The sequence below is a fragment of the Papio anubis genome, chromosome 1 (genome assembly GCF_008728515.1).
Source record: "Papio anubis isolate 15944 chromosome 1, Panubis1.0, whole genome shotgun sequence".
Classification (NCBI taxonomy): domain Eukaryota; kingdom Metazoa; phylum Chordata; class Mammalia; order Primates; family Cercopithecidae; genus Papio; species Papio anubis.
The window spans coordinates 178,350,237-178,375,566 of NC_044976.1; the positions used below are offsets into that span (position 1 = coordinate 178,350,237).

A 25,330-nucleotide genomic window follows, 5' to 3' on the forward strand; every position below is an offset into this window, starting at 1 on the left:
CAGTCTCCTGCATAATCACAATAGAATCACGGTATCTAGGACACTAAACATTCGTATGATAACATTATATAATGCATATTCCATATTCAAATTTCTCCCATTGCTCCTGCTCAATGTCCTTGACAGCTTTTTTGTTATCTTTTGTGTAGAGGCTCATCAAGGATCACATATAAACCTAGGAAGATTTTGTGAATACAGGGTCCTAGGCTTTGGGCTCTGATTTTTTAGGACTGGAATGGGGCTCAGGAATTTGTATTTTAGAAAAAAACTTCCCATGTGATTGTAATGATCAGCTAGGTTTGAGATCAGTGGTCTTTTCCGTCATGTACCCCCTATGGTAAATATCTTCATGCATGCTTCTCTTACATAAATTATATTAGATTAATATATTAAATTAATAAACTTTAGGAAACATACACAAAAATAAAGAATAAGATGAGGATCAGTGGTTCTAATAGTTCTTCCTGTGGCCTCTGGCTCACCTTGCACTCCTGATTTTCATTGCTTTGGATCCTGTGGGTTTAATTGACCTTTGGGATCCCCGCTAACCTTGTGGATTGGTGAGGATACGCTGGTCCTTTGATAATTACCTATAGGCTCCCTAGAAGCAGAGACCGAGTTTGTTCATATGTTCATGACCTTCATGCTTCCCCAAGGTGAGACCTCCCCACAGTTTACTAAGGTTAATAATTGCCCCACAGATTAAAGGGTAAGAGGTTGGGGGCCCTATTTGAAGAGGTTTCATCTGTGTGTAGCAGGGGCTGGCTAAGCGTGTTCATTCACCATCTTCTTTTGTTTTACTCCCTACTTTTTCCATTCAGGTCAGAAACAAAAAGAAGAGCCTAAGGTAACATTTTTCCCTCGTACTGTTTCAAGTGGTAGAAGATGGGATGGCTTGGGCTATCAACCACAGACGTGTCTGTCTGGGTTATAGGAAGAGCCCCAGTGGAAGGGTCGAACCAGTTGCTACCTTACAGGGTCCATGGGCTAGGGACCCTCTTGACAGCCTCCTCCACTATCATGTACACACTTCCTACTACCCAAGCTAGTGGGCCAGATCTTGCTCAGTAGGAATTCCTGTCCAAGCAAGGGTGGGGCTAAACGACCTCTGGAGGCCCTTTTGGCTACTATGAAACCAGTTACTTATTGGCCTCTCCCCTGCTGCATGGGGTACCCCCTGTGCCAAATCACCAAGCCTCAGTGATACAGGATGTTGCGAGAAAGCCTCAGACACTCAGGAGTTCCCTTTGCTTCCTCCCCACTCAGGAAGTGAAGCTCAGCGTTCCCATGCCCTACACACTCAAGGTGCACTACAAGTATACGGTAGTCATGGAGACTCAGCCTGGACTCCCCTACAGCCAGGTCCGGGACATGGTGTCTAAGAAACTGGAGCTCCGGCTGGAACACACTAAGCTGAGGTGAGTTCCACGCAGGCAGCTGTGAGGGGAACAGTGGGGACCTTGTGCTGGCCTGGAGGAGGGAAGAGGAGGATGGTTTTTGTATGATGTTCTTTGACTGGATTCTTACTCATTATCCCCACCCAGCTATCGGCCTCGAGACAGCAATGAGCTGGTGCCCCTTTCAGAAGACAACATGAAGGATGCCTGGGGCCAGGTGAAAAACTACTGTCTGACTCTGTGGTGTGAGAACACAGTGGTGAGTGCAGTGAAGGGCATCTAAAGTTCCATTTCCACTGAGCCACTTCCTCAACAATTTGACATTTATCAAGCACCTTCTGTGTACCAGGCACTATGTGTGGTTTTGGGGATATGGTGGGTAACAAGTCACAGCTCTGCCTCCCTTTTACCTGCATCCTCACCCCATTTGCAGCAGGGAGAGGGTTTCTCACAAGAGAAAAGCAGGCCCAGCAGGACAGGAGCTCACAGAAAGCCTCCTGCCCCTCCATTGGCTCCGTGCCTGACTGTGTCAAACATCCCATCCATCATTGTCAAACAAGGTTGGAATGAAGTCATAGCTTAAGGCTCAGCTCATAGCCATTCTTCACCTTCTTAAGTTTTCTTTTCTTTTTTTTCCTTCCTTCCTTCCCTCCCTCCTTTCCTTCTTTTCCTCCATCCCTCCCTCCATACCTCCCTTCCCTCCCTTTTCTTTCTCTTTCTTCTCTTTCTTTCTTTTTCTTTTTCCTTCCTTCCCTCTTTTTTTTCTTTTTTCTTTCTTTCTCTTTCTTTCCTTTTCTTCTCTCCTCCCTTTTCTTTTTTTCTTTTTCTCTCTTGCGTTGTTTGCTCTCTCTGTCTCTCTCTTTCATCTTGCTCTGTCACCCAGGCTGGAGTGCAGTGGCACAATCACAGCTCACTGCAACCTCCGCCTCCCAGGCTCAAGCAGTCCTCCCACCTCAGCCTCCCGAGTAGCTGGAACTACAGATGTGCACCACCACACACAGCTACTTTTTAAAATGTTTTGTTTACAGTATATATAGTCTCACTATACTTCCCAGGCTGGTCTCAAACTCCTGGGCTCAAGCAATCCTCCCACCTTAGCCTCCCAAGGTGTTAGGACTGCAGGTGTGAGCCACTGCACCTGGCCAACCTTCTCAAGTTAACATGAGGAAGAACACTTTCACACGAGGGTGAAAGAAAATAGCATTTATTTCACCAAGAGATAATTTGGGTAACACCCTATTAACAGCAAGTATCTACTGAGAACTTCCCATGTGTCAGATACTGTGCAAAGTGCATTTTTTTTTTTTTTTGAGATGGAGTCTTGCTCTATCGCCCAGGCTAGAGTGCAGTGGCTCGATCTTGGCTCACTGCAACCTCCGCCTCCCGGGTTCAAGCAATTCTCTGCCTCAGCCTCCCGAGTAGCTGGGATTACAGGTGTCCGCCATCACTCCTGGCTAATTTTTATATTTTTAGTAAGACAGGGTTTCACCATCTTGGCCAGGCTGGTCTCAAACTCCTCACCTCGTGATCCACTTGCCTTGGCCTCCCCAAGTGCTGGGATTACAGGCGTGAGCCAATGTGCCCAGCTGCAAAGTGCATTCTGTGTGTTAGTTCTTACAATCTTCATAACTCTGTGAGGTAGATATTATTTTCTCATTTTATAATTTAGGAAACAAGGCAAAGAGAGGTCACGCAACTTGACCAAGATTAAATAGCTGGTTAGTAGTGGAGTCGGACTCAAGCAGATGTTTTGATTCCAGAGCCTGCCTCTATTCCTAACTACCCTGCTGTATTGATGGTTCCAGGGCACGTTATCTTATTAGCCTGAGGTCTTATTAGCCTGAAGTCTGACTTCCAAGTAAGAACAATGGGAGTCAGGTGAAAAGTTAGAGGCTAGAAGCATTCATAGAAGCAACAAGGTAACACTCCAACTCCGTCTGTTGGTCTTTAGGGGAAAAAATTGTCATTTCTTTTTATTGTTGACATTAATTCCCTCCCCCAACTCTAGACCCAGAAAACCACCCATCTGCCTTCTGTAAATATACTTTTTCCTTTTACATAGTTTCATGCAAGTGGATTGTATAGTGCGTGTTTAGTCTTTTTGTTTCACTGGTCTCATCCTTTTGATTGCTAAATGGTACTCCACTGTATGGATACTCCATTCCGTTTATCTGTTCACCTGCTGGTGGACATTTGGGTTGTCTGCTAGTGACATTCTTCAACAAACACTTGCTGAGCGCCTAGGGCTCTGTAGATAGGCAGGCACATGAAGCCTCATGTTGTGTAAACTGATGGGGGTTCACAAATGGACGTACTGTGTTATGGAAGCACGTGGTATACTATCTAACCCAGAAATGCTGGAGGGAAGTGGAACAGGTAGGAGTTGTCTTCCTGAAGAAAATGCTGCTGAGATCATCTTGAAGCTTCACCGTAAAACAATAAATAAGAAATGAGTGAGGCAGAGGAGGAAAGGATGCATTTTACAGATGGAAAGGAACACCATAGAAGTCAGCATAGTGGGTAAAGGGGCTCAGTGTTACTACTGAGGATGCAATGGGGAGAGTGGTGGGAGACGGGCTGGAAAGGCCACATATCATGGAAGGCCTTGTACACTAGGATGCTGCTGTGAGCAGGGAAGAAAGTCAGGTCTTGCTTTGAAAGAATGGTTATGAGGTATATGAGCAAGGCAGGGACTGAGCTAGGCTAGCCAGTTCTTCCCGATGAACCAGCTCCCATCCAGTCCTGAGGCTGGAGAGAGCTCCAGATACAGCATTAATGAGGCCAGTCTCCACTGACCAAAGCTGTTAATTAGGGCTGTTTCAAAAGTTTCAGCTCCCCTATTCACCTCACCTGTTTTTCTGACTTTGCATTTTTAGGCTGTTGCATTTGCAGTTACACTGGTGCAGGGAGTATCATATGAAACAGTTCATACATGAATCCTTGGGAAAGTTACCATTTTCTACCTACAAGTGGATTTGGAGATGGTAGAAATGAGCAAGTGGGAAATCTATTCTGGCTCATCCAGGCCCAGAGCCACAGTAGGAGGCAGAGTCCTTCCTGCAAACCTCACCCTCGCAGCTGGGCTGAGGCTTCTGTTTAAAGCAAGGGGTTCTTTGCTAGATTCTCACTCAAATCAGAGACAAATGTTTGCTGGAAAAGAAAAAAAACAAAGTGGGAGAGGAAGAGTGAAAGAGAACGAGCCTAGAAAGGGGCAGTGTATAAACCTGTTTTAAGGTATCTTCCCCGGTCAGAAAATTGCCTTCAGGAAATATGGCCACTGGGGATGAGACTCCCTGGTGTCTCTGGCTGAGACAAAAGGCCCCAGGACCTGGGGTAAGAGTGAGTGTGACTGTAAGGGGTCTCTTGGAAGTCTGAAAGGTCACTCTAGGTTTTCCAACTGTCTTTGGATTAACCCCTTCAGCATCTTTTTTAAAAGATTCTTCCTAGAAGGAGTTTTGCTCTAAATGTGAACTACTTCACTTAAACTTTTTTTTAATTAAAAATTTTTTCTTTGACAGGAGCTTCAATCTATTTGGTGGCTACATGTAGCCAACCCTCTTAAAACTCCCAACAATCTTTCTGCAATTTAATCCAGGCTCAGGAGTCACTGCTGAATGTTCTTTATCACTATCCATTATTCTTGGAGGCAGCAAGGCAGGTTTTCACTCGCTAGGAGAAAGAAAACGGGCGCAGTGGCTCATGCCTGTAACCCCAACACTTTGGGAGGCTGAGGCAACATGGTGAAACCCCGTCTCTACTGAAAATACAAAAATTAGCTGGGTGTGGTGGTGCACACCTGTAGTCCCAGCTACTTGGGAGGCTGAGGCAGAATTGCTTGAACCCAGGAGGCAGAGGTTACAGTGAGCTGATATCGCACGACTGCACTCCAGTCTGGGTGACAGAGTGAGATTCTGTCTAAAAAAAAAGAGGCCTGGTGTGGTGGCTCACGCCTGAAATCCTAGCACTTTGGGAGGCTGAGGTGGGCCAGATCACCTGAGGTCAGGAGTTTAAGACCAGCCTGGGCAACATGGTGAAACCCCATCTCTACTAAAAATACAAAAAAAAAAAAAAAAAAAAAGAAAAGAAAATGAACTACCATTTATTAAGCATCTACTCTATGCCGGAACACTTACCATTAACCAAGTCTAAATATTTTTACATATTTAGAAGAGTACTGCCACAGAGTAAGTGTTCACTAAATGCCAACTACTATTATTCTACGTCATCTCATTGAATTCTTCTAGCCTCAATTTCAGGTGACGTAACTGAGGTTCTGAGAAGTTACACTGCTTGCTTAGGGACACAGAGCTGGTAAGCAGTGGAGGTGGGACACAAACCTTGGTCTGTGGACTCTCTAGGGCCATTTCCACCTCATTGTACTGCCTCTCAACAAAGACAATATACCAAGGTTCAACAAACAGCATTAAGAAGCTAGAACTTGTAACACTCGGTACATACAAGCCTAGCAGCATTTCTAATGTTGATTTGTTAAATTCTATGATTTACATCTCTAGAAACTGCATCCTTCTCCTTCATTTGTGAAGCAAAAGTGACCATAATGTGGAAGAAGTCTCAGACCAGAAGTCTAAGATGTATAAGAAATGTTGTTACAGATAAAAGAAGTATGGCATTGTGCAGTGGTTTTCGAACTTTAGCAAGTATCAGAACTCCCTAGAGGACTTAAAATACAGATTGCGGCTGAGGCGGGTGGATCATGAGGTCAGGAGATCGAGACCATCCCGGCTAACACGGTGAAACCCCATCTCTACTAAAAATACAAAAAAAAAAAAAAAAAAAATTAGCTGGGCGTGGTGGTGGGCGCCTGTAGTCCCAGCTACTCGGAAGACTGAGGCAGGAGAATGGTGTGAACCCGGGAGGCGGAGCTTGCAGTGAGCCAAGACCGCACCACTGCATTCCAGCCTGGGCGACAGAGAAAGATTCTGTCTCAAAAAAAAAAAAAAAAAAAAAAAAATTACAGATTGCAGGATTCACCTTCAGGGAGTTTCTGATTTAGTAGTTTTGGGATGGAGTTGAGCTGCGGGTATACAGGCCTGAGCTCTGCCTCCTGTCAGATCATCAGCAGCATTAGATTCTCATAGGAGTGCGAACCCTATTGTGAACTCTGCATGTGAGGGATCTAGGTTGCACGCTCTGTATGAGAATCTAATGCCCAATGATCTGAGGTGGAACAATTTCATTCTGAAACCACCCTCACCGCCACCCACCACCCACCACCGTTCATCTAAAAACTGTCTTCCATGAAACTGGTCCCTGGTGCCAAAAAGGTTGGGGACCGATTTACCCAACATCCAGTATTCACAAAGAGCATATAAGCTCTACACAAGGCACTGATCACAAACTTTATGAGTTTATATCCCAGGTTCTACTTTGACATTTCGCTGTTTCCTTTAGTGATGCTCAATGTTCATTTGCCAGGAAATTGGGAAAATTAACAGGCCCTTTATTATTTCAGGGTGACCAAGGCTTTCCAGATGAACCCAAGGAAAGTGAAAAAGCTGATGCTAATAACCAGACAACAGATACGCAGCTTAAGAAAGGCAGCCAAGTGGAGGCACTCTTCAGTTATGAGGCTACCCAACCAGAGGACCTGGAGTTTCAGGAAGGGGATATAATCCTGGTGCTATCAAAGGGTAAGTGCTACTCCAAGATTATAGAAACAAATTAACATGTTAGCAGAAACAAGGTCAAGGGCAGAGAGAAGAAAACATCAATAATCTACAAACAAAACTTTAGCCAGTGTTTTCAACCTGCTTCCTAGCATCTAGCTGGAGGGAGCAAAGCTGAGCACTCAGACTTTCCCTGTCTATTGTTCTAGTAGCCACGAAGGCAACAAGAAGCTGAGTTTTTTTTTTTTTTTTTTTTTGAGAGAGTCCCCCTCTGTCGCCCAGGCTGGAGTGCAGTGGCACAATCTCAGCTACTGCAACCTTCCCCTCCTGGGTTCAAGTGATTCTCCTGCCTCAGCCTCCTGAGTAGCTGGGATTACAGGCGCCCACCACCATGCCCAGCTAATTTTTGTGTTTTTAGTAGAGATGGGGTTTTGCCATGTTGACCAGGCTGGTCTCAAACTTCTGGCCTCAAGTGACCCACCTGCCTCGGCCTCCCAAAGTGCTAGGATTACAGGCGTGAGCCACCGCACCTGGCCAGTGATAACATCTTGATTATTAAAGAGGAGTATGCTTTGGAAACCATGGATTTTCATTCCCAGAGGTAACAAATTGGCTGGAATCACTTTGCCTTTGCATCAAGCCATACGACCTTCTGCAAACCATAGTTCTTTGAATTAATGTACTTTTCAAAGAGAAAAGTAGGTAAATTTTGCCTTAAAAACCAGCTATTCAGAACTATGCTGTCTCCGGCGACTTTCTTGATTCTGTTTGAAATGAACAGACTAAAAACTGAAACAGCATGCCTGTAATCCCAGCTACTAGGGATGCTGAGGTAGGAGGATTACTGGAAGCCAGGAGTTCAAGGCTGTTGCCTGGGCAACACAGCAAGACCCACTTCTTAAAAGTGGAGGGTTCTAAGAATCCCTCGGAGAGGGATCAATTCCTGGGCCCACTCTCCAGAGATTCTGATTCTGATTCAGGTCTGGGGCGGGGCCCACCAACTTGCATTTCTACCGAGTTTCCAGGTGATGCTGGTCTACTGCCTACACTCTAAGAAGCACCATTCCAACTCGTGGTTTGCCAGCCTAATTCTCTACCTGGACACAAAAAAGTCCCATCATAAAAGCCCTGCTCATATGCTGAGTCTGTGAACTACCAATGCAAAGCAGTGAAAAACTACTATCAATTATAACAGAAAATCCAACAGACAGAGTGGGAAATTTGAAAGTTAATGGGGGTAGGTGAGTGTGGTGGCTCACATCTGTAATCCCGGCACTTTGGGAGGCTGAGGTGGGTGGATCACTTGAGGCCAGGAGTTCAAGACCAGCCTGGCCAACATGGTGAAAACCCATCTCTACTAAAAATGTAAAAATTAGCTGGGTGTGGTGATGCACATCTGTAGTCCCAGCTGCTAGGGAGGCTGAGGCAAGAGAATCACTTGAACCCAAGAGTGGAGGTTGCAGTGAGCCAACATTGCACTACACTCCAGCCTGGGTGACAGAGTGAGACACTATCTTAAAAAAATAAAAATAGGTCGGGCGCAGTGGCTTATGCCTGTAATCCCAGCACTTTGGGAGGCCAATGTGGGCAGACTGCTTGAGGTCAGGAGTTCAAGACCAGCCTGGCCAACATGATGAAACTCTGTCTCTACTAGAAATACAAAACTTAGCCGGGTGTGGTGGTATGTGCTTATAATCCCAGCTACTTAGGAGGCCGAGGCAGGACAATCGCTTGAACCCAGGAGGTGGAGGTTGCAGCGAGCTGAGATTGCACCACTGCACTCCAGCCTGGGTTACGGAGTGAGACTGTCTCCAAAAAAAAAAAAAAAAAAAGTTAATGCGGGTAGAGAGAGTATACAAGTCTGTAGCAATTAATTAAAAATATGAGTAGTATAGGCCGGGCATGATGGTTCATGCTGGTAATCCCAGCACTTCGGGAAGTCAAGGTGAGTGGGTCACTTGGGGTCAGGAGTTTTGAGACCAGCCTGGCTAACATGGTGAAACCCCATCTCTACTAAAAATAAAAAAATTAGCCGGGCATGGTGGCACGCGCCTGTAGTCCCAGCTCCTCGGGAGGCTGAGGCAGGAGAATCACTTGAACCAGGGAGGTGGAGGTTGCAGTGAGTCAAGATTGCACCTTTGCATCCCAGCCTGAGCAAGAGTGAGACTGTCTCAAAAAAATAAATAAATATATATAACATATTATATATATATAATATATATAAAATTTATATATAATATATATAAAATATATATAATATATATAATGTTGTAGTAATATAGAAGCAGACTGTTCCAACAAGAGAGAATGGCAACTCAGTGGGAAGAACTGGGTTGAACACCTTCCAGTGCCACTTTCTAGGTGCCTAAATCAACCAACCAGCTCAGTTGTCTGGAGTTTGGGAGAGGGAGCAGGAATACAATGACAGAACACACTAAAACAACCTTTTGGGTAGATATGGAGAGAAGCCAGTGCACTTCTTACTATGACCTACCTGTACAAGTCTAAGTTGAGGAAGTACCCATATTGTAGCACTTCAATAGAAAACAGAATTTAGCACAGTCAGGGTAGGACAGAGGGGAGTTCAATTGCATTCAAGTTATGAGACGGTCTCATCTGCAAAGTGTTTCTCAAACTCTAATGCCCATGTGAATCACCTGGGGATCTTCCTAAGTGGATTCTGACTCTGGTGTGGGGTGGGTCTGGGATTTTTCATTTCTAATAAGCTTCCAGTCCACGACCTACCCTGTAAGTAGAAAGCATCAAGACAGTGATTTGCAGTTAGAATTACCGAGGGAACTTTTGAAAAAACTGCTGCCCAGTCACACCACACATTAAAGCAAAATTTCTGGGGGCAGGATCCAGGCACCAGGGCCTTAATGTCTGATCTAGATGTACAAAGACAAACTTAACTGGCTGTGTGGTCAGGTAGGTGGGCTTTGGAGATTATACCTAAGTTGTCTGATTTTTACTGGCAGAATGGCTCTGAACAAACTATTCACCTCTCTGGGTCTCCTTTTCCTCAGTAAAATATGGATACCTACAAGTTATTATGAAGTCTGAATATATTTTTTAAGTACAATGCCTGTACTCTATTAAAGGCTCTGAGTAGGAGCTATTAAAATCTTTATATTTTACAAACATGTACTAACCCATCACTAGCTCCAACTCAGCTGTTTAATGGAGTTCAGTGAAAAGAAGTTTACTAATGAACTTTCATTTTTAATATATTTAACCAATGGCATGTCCCTTTTCTGTAGTCAAAACAAAGATTGCCAACAAAGCACAGGTAAGGCACAGAAACTCACCCCTATCACCACAGCACTTTGGGAGGCTGAGTTGGGTGGATCACTTGAGCCCAGGAGTGAGACCAGCCTGAGTGACAGTGAGACCCTGTCGAGGCTGGGGGTGGGGGAAGGATGGAAATTCTATTTACGAATTCGTTGTTCAATTTCTTTGACCTTACTTCTCTATCTGGTAACTTTTTGAAAAACATAATTTATCCTTCTGCATTTTGCTCCTTCATTATCATGTTAAGACAGATCAATAAGATGGTTAAACCCAGTGTTCACTCTCAAACCACTTTGCAATACTGTCTTTGCCCAGTTGATCACAATTAGGGGTGGGGAAGGGTGACCAATAAAAAATTGTGTGTGGAAGAGCCAGATAGGGTAATCTTCCTACAGTGGTTTTAGAAATCCATGTGTACTTTTCCTTTTAACAGTGAATGACGAATGGCTGGAAGGGGAGTGCAAAGGGAAGGTGGGCATTTTCCCCAAAGTTTTCGTTGAAGAATGCGCAACTACAGATTTGGAAAGCACTCGGAGAGAAGTCTAGGATGTTTCACAAACTACAAAGCTGAAGAAAATGAAGCCCCTATTACCTGTTTGTAAGATTTAGCACCCTTCTGCTGTACACTATACTGGGACATTACAGTTTGGAAGTGTTAACTATTCCCTGTTAAAATTTAACCTACTAGACAATGATGTGAGTACCTAGGATGATTTCCTGGGGCACAGCGGGTGAGGGGATGGGGACAGGTGAATGGAGGAGTTAGGTGAGAGGAGGAGCGGATGGAAGAGTCTGGAAAGGGCACCAGAGGGTCTTCCAGGTGCTGATCCTGTTTCTTGATCTGAGAGCTGGCTACCCAGCTGCGTTCACACTGTAAACATTCATCAAGCTGTACATTTGATTGGTGTACTTTTCTGTCTCATACCGCAAAAAAAAGAAAACTATCTTACAAAAACAAGACACGAAGTCCAGGCCCAAGGACTAAGTACAAATATTCCTGTTTCTGAACCATTACTATAATTGACTCTTAAGACTTGAAGTAACCTTATTCATGAAGTATATACAAATAAACTTTTCTTTTTTCATTACGTGTTGCTTAAACAGAACCTAGACTGAGTGAGGGTCTCATGGAATACAACACTCAATTCCACAGAGAATTTATAGAATTACATACCTTTGTACATTATCAGAGAGGAACATGTGTTAAGAACTCAATACTGAATATATATCACCGACATTTAAGCGATGAAAAACAGTGGTGTTCATGAAGCCAGTTGGTAAGTAGTATCTTGTTAGCTGACATTTGGTAATACAGTTATGCATTGCTTCACAATGGAGACATGATCTGAGAAACATGTTGTGCAAACATCATCTAGAGTGCACTTACACAAAACTAGATGGTATAGCCTACTACACAGAAAGGTTACCAGGTATAGCCTACTACACCTAGGCTACAAACCTGTACAGCATATTACTGTGTTCAATACTGCAGGCAACTATACCACAATGGTAGGCATCGGTGTATTTAAACATACAGGTCAGCAAAAATGTATTATAATCTTACGGAAGCATGATTGTATATGCAGTCCATTGTTGACCAAAATGTTGTTATATGGTAAATGACTGCATATACTATACTAATATACATAACAGAATGCTATGGATTTGGCTAAACCAATTGTCCAATTTTTCAGGACTAACTTGGGTGAAGGATTCTGTAACTATTAGACCTTAAGGCCTGGCCTTAATTCCTCTCCCTACCCCCTTCTTCTTGTAGCGTATGTGCAGCTTTGCTAACAATTTTTCAAGTGTGTAGGCACTTGTAAAAAGTAGAATAAGGAAGTGAAAACTGCAGACTGAATCAACACGTAGGTGAAATGACAGTCGGTCAGGGTGAGCACACAGACATTACGGTTTGCTACAGCACTGGCTTCCAGCACACAGTTGGAAGACCCAGCAAGCTACCACTAGAAACTTTGGACACAACTCAAAGAAAAGAAACCCCAAAACTAAGAAGAGTAATTAATGTTGCTGCTAATCAGATTCAGTGAATTTTTACAGGCCAAAAGGATAAACTCTCTGAACTGCCTTAGTAAGAGCTACAATAGGAATAAAAATGATGGGCTCTTAATTCCTTAAGTCATTCTTTTATTAAATAAAATAATTTTGATAATCGATTTCTTACTACTCATGCCTTTCCATTATAATTAATTATAATTTCCATAATTCATTGGTCTGGAATGCTACTAAAAGCAAAAATAACCCTGAAAAATACTCAAGTTCTGACCATCTATGCCTTTCCCTGGATGACTTGTGAGTAGTTGAAATTCTTGCCTTTTAAGTTGGATTTTCTTCAATAGTTGTATCTTTTAGGATAGAAAAGAAACAATCAATACACAGATCTGGTTGGAGAGAACATGGTTTAATTAAAGGCAAAGCTGATTTTCAGCAGCTGCAGGTCTTGCACAGACAGACAAAAACAAAAAACAAAATCCAGAAAACAAAACAAAACAAAAAACCAGGAAAGTTTACTACACAAAACCAGTTTCTGATAAAGATTCTCCTCCCCCTCCTCATTACTCCACAGTGAGGATGGTAAGGCGAGGAATCCCGCCCCAAGTCAGAAAACATTCCAAACACCAAATTCTCATGCAGAATGGGGCTTTAGATGGGAGCTGGGTATTACTGGGAGTGAGATGGTAAACCTGGTTAGCTTGTCTAGGGCGCAAGAATCAGTGACAGTTCAAACACTGGAATGTTGCAGCTGCCTGAATGCAGAGCTCAAACACACAAACTGGGTAAAGGTAGTAGGAAAAAGGCTTCGGAAGAGGAGAGAAAGATGGACACAGGGAAGGGGCTGAAGAGAAGCACAAAAGGTTTCATATTGCCATTGGGTGGGGGGCTTCACCTTTTCAGACCTTTCAAAAAAACAAAACAAAACCCAAACACCATATCAAACTAAAAGAGCAATAATGTAAGCATACTGGGGGGGCGGGGTGGGGGGGACTCCAACCACTCTCTCTGAAGAGCAATGAGCATTATCTCACCCCTTTTCATTGCTGGGGTTGCCCAGACTCCAGTGACAACTGGGGCTCCTGGATGTGCTTTGCTCTACAGCTGTGTTCCAGCTCTTAAGTTCCACACTAACCCCATACACTCATACACACACCCCCTCCCCTCTGGGACAGCAGATGGGCATGTGTGTGTACACAAACATACAGACAAACGAGAGACCTCCCAGAAAATAAACCCTACCACTAGCACAGCAATTGAACATTTAGATTGTTTTCATAATTTCCCCTTAAAATATTACTTTTCCAGGAAATGCCTAACAGAAATGCTGTCCTTCTGTTTCTACGCAAGTACTTTTTCAGTCCTCTTTCCTCCTAATAAATATCAAATAAAGAGTTTATTTTCCTTTCTTTCGCCTTTTCCAAAATGGACGACATTGCGTTTTCTTCTGTGCGTGACGTGCACATGTCCGTGTTGCCTTGAATTTCACTCTGAAAGTGGAGGCTGGGAGACTGCAGCTGGGCAGGGGCCTGGGCCCTCTGTGGGCTATGCAGATACTGCCGCATCCTTCCTCTTCAGACTGTCTTTTGGGCCCCAACTGCTGGACCCCATGCTGTTGCTTCTTGGGGAGATGTGATGTTGTACACATTAGGAATAAAAACAATTACTAGCATACAGCATCGGGTAAAAAAGGGATGGAGGTGGGGCAGGAGGGTGGGAAGTAGAATGGGGGCACAAAAACCAACCAAACAAAAAATAACCACACTGAAAGCTTCTACCTATTAGAATGTTCCAGGCTGTGAATGGACTAGCCTGCCTTCTGCGAGACTGCTTGCTGTGCGACTGTAAAATGTACAGGAATCAAAAACGTAATTTGAAATCCTACAGCAGTCACCTGCTAGGCCAGTCCAGCACCACCACCCACACTGCATCCTCGATTGGGGCTCGAGCACCTACAGAGTGAAGGGCATTTCCTGCTGGAGTCTCCTGGCCAGAGGAGGGCCTACCAGAGCCTTCTGAGAGGCCTTGAACTCTCCCTTAGGGAACACTTCCACTGGCTGAAGAGGTCGGTTCCCCATCCTGTCACCACCAACCTCTCACAGGAGCAGTGAACGGGGCTTTCCTTGCTACACACTGACTAGAAGCACACCTGTGTATGGAAGAATTCAGTGTGATATTTTACTACTGAGAGTAATAATAATAAAAGATGTTTAAGAATAATTTCAACTACATTCTCAGTCAGCAAAGCAACCATTAATGGATTCCTATTTTATTCCCCAGAGGGAAAAAGGACTGAGAAGTTCCCATTGGCTTCTCCCATCTGCCTTCCCTTCTCAGCTTTCACTTCCCATGTGGCTGGGGACATGCACGATGGAGAAGGTGAGAGGCGGTGATACCAAGTAACTGAGTGAGATAAACAGCAGTTCCTCTCTCTCTCCCTCCGGAAGGCCCCGGGGGGATGGAGAGTTCCTGATGGATTTTTCTTTTTGTTGCACTGCGAACATTTCGTGCACACTCAGCGGGCTGGTGGAATACTTACACCCTCTTGACAGCAAGAAACAGAAAAGAGGGCTGCCACCTGCAGGGGACTGTGTGGGCCAGTCCTGCAAACCCAACATGCCATGGTTTATGGAGCCTTCATTCCCAGGTTGCCACTTTGGCCTCAGTGTGGAGGGTTCATGGTGCCTTGTCCCCGTTGCTGTTTCTGCTTCTGCTGCATTAACAGCTGCTCCAGAGCGGAAGGTCCAGGATGCATCATGGAACTGGACCAGATAGACTGAAAAACAGTCCAGATCTTGTCAGCAGAGGTCAAATGCCCAGTTGTCTGAAAGGGATTTGTTTTTCAATCCCAGCCAAATATAAAGGCATACATACGGCCCCAAAACCAAACCCCACTCCCCACAAAAATCCAGCTATTAGAAAAAGTCATTATAAGATTCTTAAAGCTAGTTAGTTTCCATTAAGACTGTTTTAAACCAGAAGAAGTGAAATCACATTTTATGTCAAGTCTTTTTACTGAAACTCGGCTGTATGTGGTACCACATAGGGCATTTACTATAAAAGTTTTAGGCAAACAAAACATTTCTAAAATTAGATACTCTTATTTTGTCAGAAAAGGCTTAAATCAAACATTCCAAAATGAATCAGAATTTTCTTAACCTTAGAACGAAACTAAAACCTTTGTTTTTGTCCTCCTGAAGATACTTCTTTACCACTAGTGAATTCAGAAATTAAAAATTATCACTCAAGAATCTTGTAAGGCAGACCATGTTTCTAGAACTTTGCTATATATGTGCTATGTATCAGTCAACTGCGAGGGCCTGAGAAGTCTAGCTATTTATGTGAATGAAAGCAGAGACATCTTTGCTATAATAATCTTGTGGTTCTTGTTCCTGAAATCTACTCACCTTTAGGCTTTCCATGAGGACAGCAGAGGAATCCTCCATGGAGGGGCCATGGCCTGTCCAGGTGCCACTCGGAGTGCTGGCCTGATGCCAACTGCTCTCAGAGGATGACGTCGCTGAGAGATAATCAATGCCAAACCCACCCATGGCTAAGGGATGAAAAGAGATAAGAAAAATTCAAGAAGACGTTCTATCACTACCAATTGCCAGACCCCAGGGAAGGATAGAGTAAATTCTTTCAATTTTGCTTGGCAATGAAATGTAGATCTCACCTGGCTTATCAGTTTTCCACCGATCTGCAGTCCTTCTATCCCTGTTATCTGGAGTCCCAATGGGTCCAAAATTGGAGAATGGAACAGAATTATGGTTGTGTGTTGGAGGAGAACTGGGCAGGCTGCTTGGGTTAGAGGAATGAGGAGACTGGCTGGCTGGTGTTGAATGATCTATCAAATAATAGTAACACAGGATATAGTAAATCATTGTTTCACAAACATACAAAGAACTACAGGTTCCTGTAGATCTGATCACTAAAATTCTAACAATAACCACAGGGCTTTGAAGGAAAGGGAAACTAAAGGCTCCAAAGAGATCTGCTAGATGCACTAATTTGCCCTGCCACACATATCTAAGGCATATTCTTCGCCTTAAAAAAGCAAAACAAAATAGTAGGCAATTTTTGTCAACAGAATGAATGCACTATTCTGGCACGACTATTTCAGATACATATTTGTTGGTCTTATGTATCAGAAAGAATTTGCTAACCTTAAGAATTACTATTTAGTCAGACTCTATTATAAGTTAAAAATCTCAATTTTAAAAAGTGCGGAGCTGGGCACAGTGGTGTGCAGCTGTAGTCCCAGCTACTTGGGAGGCTGAGATGGAAGGACTGCTTGAGCCCAGGAGTTTGAGTCTAGAATGGGCAACACAGCAAGATGCTGTCTTTAAAAAAAAAAAAAAAAAAAAAATGCAATTTTTCTGCAAAGAATGAACAACTACAAATAAAACTAAAAAACAGCTGGGAACCTAAGACAGAACCTCTATTTTCTCCCTTACATCTCTGCTGGCTACTGAGGATGTAAAAAGCTTTGTCAGTCGCATTTAATACATAAACTGGCTTTTTTCTATTTCCTTTCAGAAGTTACAAAAATAAACAAACAAAAAAATAAAAAACCCAACAACTGATATATTTACAATTACAGAATCTCACTATCCCTTAATCAAACTGAGGGTACAGGAAATGCAAGGTCTATAATTTAAAGAGTAGTTAATACCTGAACTGGCAGGAAGTGATGGAGACCACGGAGTCCCTTCAAAAAGGGAATACAGAGATGTTTCCTGGGGGGCCATTGAGGGATTGAGTTCTGCTTTGGAGCTGGATGTCAGGTTTTTCCCATATACCTCATTGAACATACTATTATTTGGGTATCTTTCCTGAAAGACATGACGGTGAAGTTATAAGCTCACTCCGAGGAAAGAGATTTGAGAAAATCCAATGGCTCGTTCATGGATGCTGGGTACACCTTAAGCTTTTCTTAGGAAGAGAAATTTTGAAGGCTTTTATTTCTTTCTGTTTCAATTTTCCAGTCAAATTAATTTTCCTCTTTGCTTTCTCTCACCCTTAAATTTGCTCTATGTAAATTATCCAGGTTGAAAATGTGAATAATTTATTTGGCTCAACAACAGAGCCCTAAGGGTTTCAATATTAATGAGAAGTTAAAGGGTTTTAACTCATGATGTACAAGTCACTAGTATGCCCCGATCAGAGACAAGAGGGATAACATCAAATATCTGGAATACACTAATATATGGAAAATAAAGAAAAAACAGATATACTGAAACAGTATGAGAAAGACACTGATCAGCTGACACTAAAAGCACACAGCAGGATTCTTCACTGTTCACCTACCTGATTGAGAGAGAATCCGGTGAGGGACAGGAAAGAGGATGAATGTGACATGAGCTCTGAGGGCTTCTCCAATAAGGATTTCTTCACAGTCCCAGAAAAAAAGGTAATTAAGTTACACCTTCCATTTTCTTAATATTAATCTTACCATACTATGGTATGGAACCAAAGCAAAAGCATGCCTGTATTCGCCCATTGAGTACAATTTGAGGCTCAGAAGACGTGAATTCAAATCTGTTAATACCAAGACACCGCCTAAGTGCCAGTCGCCACAGGTGAGTAGAATCCTCCTTTTAGATCAAATCTAGTCAGAGATTCTATTCTGGCAGGGACCAGCGACCCTGGTAAACAGCACTTTGAGTGTTTATGAGGCATGGACCTCAGGAATCCCCCTGTTAACAGTTGCACTTAAAATAATCTCAAAACAAAATGCTGAACTGTTCCAACACTGTTCCTCTCCACCCTACAATTTTTAAAACATTAACACTGGTGACTTTTAAAAAGCCTTTCAAACCCATTTGACAAATGTCTTTGTTAATACGCTTCTTAAGCAGCTCTATTTGCAGTATACAGTAAAATAGTTGCTAAAAATCAAGTTTACATTTATTAATGGCCCTAGCAAAGTCATTAGGAGAAACAAAGCTGAATCTCTAATGCTGTCACTGAATAGCTGGCTAACAAAACATTAGTAAATACCTACGACAAGAGAAGCACTTTGACATACGTTGTATCACTAATGTTAAATACAGGAAGGGTTACAGTCAATGATTTTTTATTCATTGTTTTTTAAACATGAAAAAAAAAAAAAAAAACAAACCCTGAAGATACTCCCACTTGTTCTACCATCAGCTCCATTTCCACTGAAAGGAACACTAACGAAACAAGAACTAAGGGATTAGGAAACAAGTGGACAAAGCAGCACTACCCTCAGTCCTTCAAGCCACTCCAGCATAAAAGCAGCAAGAAAGGCAAACATGTAGAGGCAACAGTATAGCAGCTGGGCTTCCACAATCCCTGTGCACTCAATCATGGCACTACTACCATTGAAGTCTCCAGGGGGTCTTTTATTGCTCTTATTTCATAACTTGGTATGGGGCCCCTACTGCTACCACCCAGGCAAATTCTTAACGGAACTTCAAGTGCCAAGGATGGCAGCAATGTCATGAAAGCTGTTAAGGTTTTATTTCTCTTGACACTAAAATTAATGTATTTTAATTTTACGAATGTGTGCTTGCCCTGTGTTTATGAGAAAGCAAGAAAGTAAAATTCACTATCTTTTAATGTTTTATTAAGTTGCAATAGAGGGGCAAAAGCCTCATAGCATCCATCTTTCTTTCCATTTTTATACTCCCCACCTACAGTAAAATATAATATAAACACTGACAAGCATACAGAATGATGTTCTCTGAAATGCAGGATGAGTTCTCAGATTTCATTTTATGTGATTCTAGTTATTTATTTTGATATTTACTCATTTATGACACTCTGACAATGTTTATAAGTAGAATCCTCTTCATTTTTACTCATTCTGTTTATGAATCCAATTTTTTTTTTTTTTTTTTTTTTGAGACGGAGTCTTGCTCTGTTGCCCAGGCTGGAGTGCAGTGGCGCAATCTCGGCTCACTGCAAGCTCCGCCTCCCGGGTTCACGCCATTCTCCTGCCTCAGCCTCCCGAGTAGCTGGGACTACAGGCACCCGCCACTGCGCCCGGCTAATTTTTTCTATTTTTAGTAGAGACGGGGTTTCACCATGGTCTCGATCTCCTGATCTTGTGATCCACCCGCCTCGGCCTCCCAAAGTGCTGGGATTACAGGCGTGAGCCACCGCGCCCGGCCATGAATCCAATTTTGAATTTAGATCAGGGCTCCTTCTGCATTTAGTTAACCAAACAAAAAAGAGCCATATACTATTCAATAATGTCAGGTAAAAAAAAATCGAGAACATATTTCCTTTCATATTTTGGCTACATATGAGAAACAAATCTCACTGTTCCTAAGCAAGATTAAATGACACTTAAAATTTCTGGGTCCAGATGGAAGTGTCACCTGCAAAGTGAGTTAATTTGTCACCTCACACCCTGTGTGTTACCAGCTCTGCAGAATGTTTTCTGGATAACACATAAAACCAAGGTACGTCTCTACAATTTGGGAGAAATATAAAGTCAGAAATGCTTTGTTATATCCTACTACCATCTTAAGGTTGGTTTAGGGAATTAGAAAATATGTTTTACAGTTCTGAAAAGGACAGTCCCAGGAAGATAAGAAATCACCTAATCTGTGTACTACAATATCTCAGAAAAGCAGCTGGGAGTTAGAGCAAGAAGCAGAATTATGTCAAATACATACAAAAAGGCTTCGTCCAGGAAGAGAGGCGAGAGGCCCCAGCAGAGCCGGGTAAAGATCAGGAGGGTTAGAAAAAATCAGCTCTTCCTCTTCCTCCAAGGCAGCCAGACTCTTTAACAGGTCCGGAGGAAGCAGAGGGGAGCTCTTGGGGTCCTAGTGACAGAAAGGATCACAGTGAGATGCAATAAGGGACAACAAAAGCATAAAGGAATAGTAGTATGATTAGGTGGAAGAAGACAACTCCAGTCAAGGGGATAGTGAGATAGATGGTATTAGGCAAAGAAAAAAGGCTCTGAAATGCAAAGGCAAAGCAACACAAGGACAATACTGGAGAAAGTTCAAGACAATAGAAAAGCAAAAATACTGACAGAGCAGAACACAAAAGGTGAATGTGGCTAGTTAAGTAAAACAATGCTATGGAGCAAAATAATTAGCATCTCTTGTGCTAACAAAGAAAGAAACAGATCTTTTAAAAAGTTACTAACATTCACCTGCTTCTCATGAATAAAAAGGGCAAAGAAAGGGACCTCCACTGTCCAAGATAACTGGTTAACTTTGTTCCTCTCAGAGAGCAACTTATTTAAGTATCAGTAAACCTATTTTTAAACTTAGATGATTCAGCCCAACTGAGAGGAGTGCTTTGTCTCAGAATTCTCTAACATGCTGTTTTAGAGATTTCTGTACATGGTTTCTTTGCCAGACCATCAGAGTTCTGAATCAGTTACAGAATCCTTCAGCTTCCAAACTAAAACATACTGTGCAACTTTGAGGAGGAAACCAAGAGCTACACCAATACTCAGTGGCATTCTATAGTACTAAAGAATAAGAGTGGCCTCTTTATAAGATCCATTTGAGATATTCAAAAGATAGTCAACCCCAAACCTATCTCCAAAATGCCCGGTGATAGGAAAGAACACACACCTCAAATGGCATCCTGGGTACAGGATCCTGCTCTGGACGGAAGACTCCTGGTGACCGTTTGCCCCTGCGGTCTATATTTGCTTGCTGTGCCATTACAGATCTGTTATCAGCCATGCTGTAGGAAGAATCCCAGTAGAATTCTGGGACCTTGACTTCTGAGGGATTATGGTTATATGGCTCCATGGGAAAAGGCTTCATTTTTTTTTCTAGAGGCTGCTGCTGCATTACAGGAGGTTGCAATGACGGCTCAAACAGTTTTATGGGGTCTTGGGTCTGAAGGTAGTAGGGCTGTTTCACAGGCATAATTTTCCCTAATGGGCCTTGAACCTGAGGGGGATTCCACAGCTGTTTGGAGGCATCTGCCTGTTGATACTAAAAAAGAGATGCCTGTCATCAAGGTGAGGATAAAATGCAATATTACTTATAATGAATGCTAAAGAATCACAGAATGAACTTGAGGTGTTTTCCAAGCAACAAAACTCTAGGCAAGGCAGCAGTTTCCTTTACCTTTTGGGCTTTTCAATACACAGAGCTTTTTGGGAACAGATTATGGGCACCACACTCATATTTTCTTTTAATTCAACTATTTAAGAGGGTTAATGAATGAATGAATATATTTACATAAGAATGTTTGTTTCCCCTTTCTGCTTCAAGTGCTATGCTTCAAACGACAACATTTAAGATCGGTGTCACATCTGTCTTAGTACCTCATCAAGACTGTGATTCTATTTCCCTAGTAGTTTATGTTCCCATAGAATTATTTGCAGAAAATCCATTTTCAATAAAATGGACATTTAGCAGCAACCAAGAATGGTAGTTAAGATCTAGTATTATACACTTTACAAAAGTAAGGAAAACATTTGAACTTTCATAAACAGTAGAGACAATACTTTTGCCTTCTCATAATCACTACAAATCTAAACAAGAAGTATGTCAAAGTTCAATCAGCATTTCTAACATTGAATCTTTCAGCATTTCCCTTTATTTCATTCAGCTGGACAGTATACACAACTGTAACTTACCTGCTGGAATCCAGAGTGGTGAGGCGGGCTTTTCCCCAAAGCCGGCACAGCTTTTGTAGGGGACTGTTGTTGCTGAGTTAGAGCTTGAACCTGCAACTGGCTTGTAGACTGTGCTGTTGGCTGAGCTGGTAAAGATGTAAGGGGTTGCTGGGAAGGTGGCTGTGATTGTTGAGGTCCCTGGTTCATTGGCCCTGGTCCAGAGGGCCGTTGCTGGCTGTAAGGAATGTGGGACTGTTTCCCAGCTTGCACCTGGTTTCCTGCTGGAGAGTGAGCTGTAGGCTGAAGAAAGGTTCCTGGGACAGAAACACCAGCTGGGAAGGTGTAACCTGAGCCCATAGAAAATGCCACAGGAGGGGGGATAACATATGTTGGTGGTGGAAACCCTTCAAAACAGAAGAACACAGATTTAGTTCTAAAGAAACAGCAAAAAATTCATTTTTTTAAAAACAGGTAAGTAGAGGGAGTCCTCTAACACATCATAAAAGAGATCAGTCATGTTGTCAATCTTTAACTTGATTTGAAGAATTAAAAATAAACTATTGACACTTTTCCTCTATCCACTGAAGTAATCAGTGTTGTGTAAGTAGCTTCTGTGTTCAGTGATAGGATTTCCTTCATCCTAACAAACATGCACTTGCATGTACACTACACAGAAACATTTCAAAAATAATTTTATAAGCATTAGGGAAAACAGAACTTTCTTTGGGTTAGTAACATTACTCTAACAGAATACACATTTCTCAGTGAGTGAACAGAAATTCTTGCACAGAAAAGATTAAGTAGAAGAAATTATAAAACATATTTACCTGGCCTGCTGGGAAGAGGAGGGAAGGCTCCAGGGTGATGAATGGGGATGAACTGGGAGTTACTTGCTTGAGTTGGGGTTTGAGTTACAGGTGTTTTTCTGGCTTCAGACACTGGAGTCTTTCTTAGTTCTGTCTGGGATTTTACCTGTGACCAAGAGAAGCAAAACTATAATAAACTGAAACTCAAACGTGTCAGAAAAAAGACCCTACTCTTAAGAAAGTATTTAAAACCTCATTAGATCAAAAAGGACATGCTGAAGATATTTAAATTCACCTAAGTTAAAAATGGAATATCAAAGCAAATTATTTAATAGCCAATAAAAGATAATTTTACTATCTTAGTTTTACTAATTATTTTGCTTTCCCATGATCACAAAAATCCAAATATGTAAAGGACCTTAGAGTCCATTTGTTTTACAAATGAGATGCCTGATGCTAACAAGCTAAAAAAAACTTGTGTATGACTTTAAGTTGCTTGTTCTGGGGCCCAGGGTTCTCTATACTCTAATTCATTAAACAGCATACATGAATTATGAACTAATAGTGACCGTTAACCCATAGGTGAGTTATTTTGGCCCTCAGTTTAATTTCATCTGGGTAGCCATATGTGTACAGTCAGGCATCCACCTTCCACCCTGCAACTTTACCACCCTTCAGAATAAATAAGGATACTTTCAGCAGTAAGGAACAGGCCCTGAGATCCTATAGATGGAGCCAGAGAGTAGATGTCATATGCACCGCTCAAAGTTGAGCAAAATCAGGGAAAATTATTAGCATTTATAGAAAACTCGGGATGAGGTACAGAGTGTGGTGATATGTTGACTCTTTCTCACTTTAATCATTTATGGCTGATTTGAGATGGATGAGAAACCAAAAAAGGAGATTCTGTTTTCAGTACGACCTTATTGGGAGCAGTCAGAGAATGGAGGCAGGGTAAGCAGAAAATGCTGGACTCATTATCCCCAAAACTCTGATCCTTTGGCTTTCTAGTTCATTTTTTTTTCTTGCCTTTCCCTAGCATCTCTCTCTCCCCCATGTCTTAATTTCTACCTTATCTTTTGTTTCTCTCCCTGATATAATCTTAAAATGGAACTATTATTATTTTTCTTTCTCAAAAAAAATTAGAGAAATACATCAAAGGTACTATTGATTTGTAAGCAGCCTTCAACCATGTAAACTTTCTCATGCAAACACATACATTTGCAAAAGTGTGTTAACAACTCACATGGCCACTTAAGTATTTATTCAAACATTAATAGTATCAATAAAACCATCACAGAATAAAGGCCCTTTTCTGTTTATATGAAATCATCTTATCTATTTGGAAAAATATTTTAATAAAAAGAAAGTCACAAATAACTGAGCAGTACTTATCTTTTCCCAGCAAGAAACCTGGGTTCTTCCTTTATAAATTCCCAGGATCCAGGATGAGATTAAAGTGATATTAATACCACTAGCTGGGACAAGTATAATTGTCAAGAAAAAAAGCCTCATATTTTTCCAAGAAGAAAATACATATATACGTGTGTATATATATTACGGTGAATCTTAAAAAAAAAACCAAAAATCTCACATAAGCCTTAATATGCTTTTGGTTCTACCGGATCTACAGAAGACCCCAAATCTCCACTATAGCATTGACAAATGGTAGTTATTATCTTCCAAATAAAATATAATCCTGTGTGAAACTGACGACTGCAACTAATCCTTTCAAACTGCTTAAACTGGAGAGGACTGACAAAAGTGTCAAATCAGGTTGAGATTTTTTTTTTTCACTCGCAATTCCCAAGAATTGATAAAATGACCATCTATCACAGCTCTTTATATAACCTTACTATGCATTTAAATAATGCATTTAAACTTCCAGGACAGCCAATTCTCATGGCTTTAGAACAAAATGAAAAATCTTGCCTTTTGTGTGAGCCTTCCTCTACCTGCTTTATAGTTCAAATACAGCTTACCTGCACTGCCACATTCTGCTTTCCTGTTTCCTGTAACTTTTCTAAGGTGCATTTCTTGGTTTCAGTTTTCCTCTTGTTGTTGTCCTTCTTTCCATCATTCTTAGTTACAGTTATTCCTTTGCTATAGTCCCTTCTCACCTCTTTGGGAGGAAAACTTCTTCCTTGGTCTCTGTTCACTTCTCGTGGCTTAATGTTTTCTTTGAAGGTAACCACTGGCTTCTCTCCTGTGTCACAGTTGTTGCTTAAATTTCGGCTTGTAGATAGCACTGATTTTAGCCCTGGGCTCCCATCTGCAGCCAGCGACTCTATTACAGATGTTTCTTGCAGAATGAGGTTCTCTTTGGCTTCACTGGGGTCTTCCAGTATTAATTCTGGGATTTCTGTGATAAACAACAATTTCCCTACCTCATTTTCACACTGAATCAGCCTAAAAAAGCAAAAATAAATCCATATATGAAAAACACTAACTTAAAAAATAACAACTGAATTGTGTGTGAATCCAAGTCAATATATTCCTAGCACTAATAACCACGGAAACAGCCGGATATAAAACAATGTGGATTCAGGTAACACAAAAAGTAGTTATGTAGAAATTGAGGTTCTCATTATCACACTTAACATCGTCACAACGTATCCCTCCCTC

The 25,330-nt window shown here is 42.0% G+C and overlaps 2 protein-coding genes across 31 annotated transcripts in view; one reads left to right on the forward strand and one right to left on the reverse strand.

The window, feature by feature from the left end:
- NCF2 (neutrophil cytosolic factor 2) overlaps window positions 1–11,403 on the forward strand; it is a 35,906-nt gene extending 24,503 nt beyond the window's left edge. Inside the window, exons 11-16 of one of the 3 annotated variants that reach the window (XM_021929664.2) lie at window positions 822–847; window positions 1,267–1,418; window positions 1,545–1,656; window positions 6,871–7,048; window positions 10,285–10,313; window positions 10,749–10,858. In XM_021929664.2, the coding sequence (XP_021785356.1) occupies window positions 822–847; window positions 1,267–1,418; window positions 1,545–1,656; window positions 6,871–7,048; window positions 10,285–10,313; window positions 10,749–10,751 (500 nt within the window). In that variant the 3' untranslated portion in view covers window positions 10,752–10,858. Of the gene's footprint in view, window positions 1–821; window positions 848–1,266; window positions 1,419–1,544; window positions 1,657–6,870; window positions 7,049–10,284; window positions 10,314–10,748 lie in introns of all 3 variants that reach the window. The other 2 variants (XM_003893412.5, XM_009191855.4) reach the window with 2 other exon arrangements.
- A 1,315-nt stretch (window positions 11,404–12,718) lies between these two features.
- The window catches only part of SMG7 (SMG7 nonsense mediated mRNA decay factor), an 88,641-nt gene continuing 76,029 nt past the window's right edge, over window positions 12,719–25,330 (reverse strand). For 12 of the 28 annotated variants that reach the window (XM_009191882.4, XM_017951425.3, XM_017951416.3 and 9 more), the window contains 10 exons: window positions 24,688–25,114; window positions 22,727–22,871; window positions 21,921–22,303; window positions 20,899–21,270; window positions 19,981–20,130; window positions 17,639–17,719; window positions 17,004–17,163; window positions 16,005–16,175; window positions 15,736–15,881; window positions 12,719–15,152 (listed from right to left, as the gene is read on the reverse strand). In XM_009191882.4, coding sequence (XP_009190146.1) covers window positions 14,991–15,152; window positions 15,736–15,881; window positions 16,005–16,175; window positions 17,004–17,163; window positions 17,639–17,719; window positions 19,981–20,130; window positions 20,899–21,270; window positions 21,921–22,303; window positions 22,727–22,871; window positions 24,688–25,114 — 2,197 coding nt within the window. In that variant the 3' untranslated portion in view covers window positions 12,719–14,990. The remainder of the gene's footprint in view (window positions 15,153–15,735; window positions 15,882–16,004; window positions 16,176–17,003; window positions 17,164–17,638; window positions 17,720–19,980; window positions 20,131–20,898; window positions 21,271–21,920; window positions 22,304–22,726; window positions 22,872–24,687; window positions 25,115–25,330) is intronic. The other 16 variants (XM_009191910.4, XM_021929611.2, XM_021929632.2 and 13 more) reach the window with 13 other exon arrangements.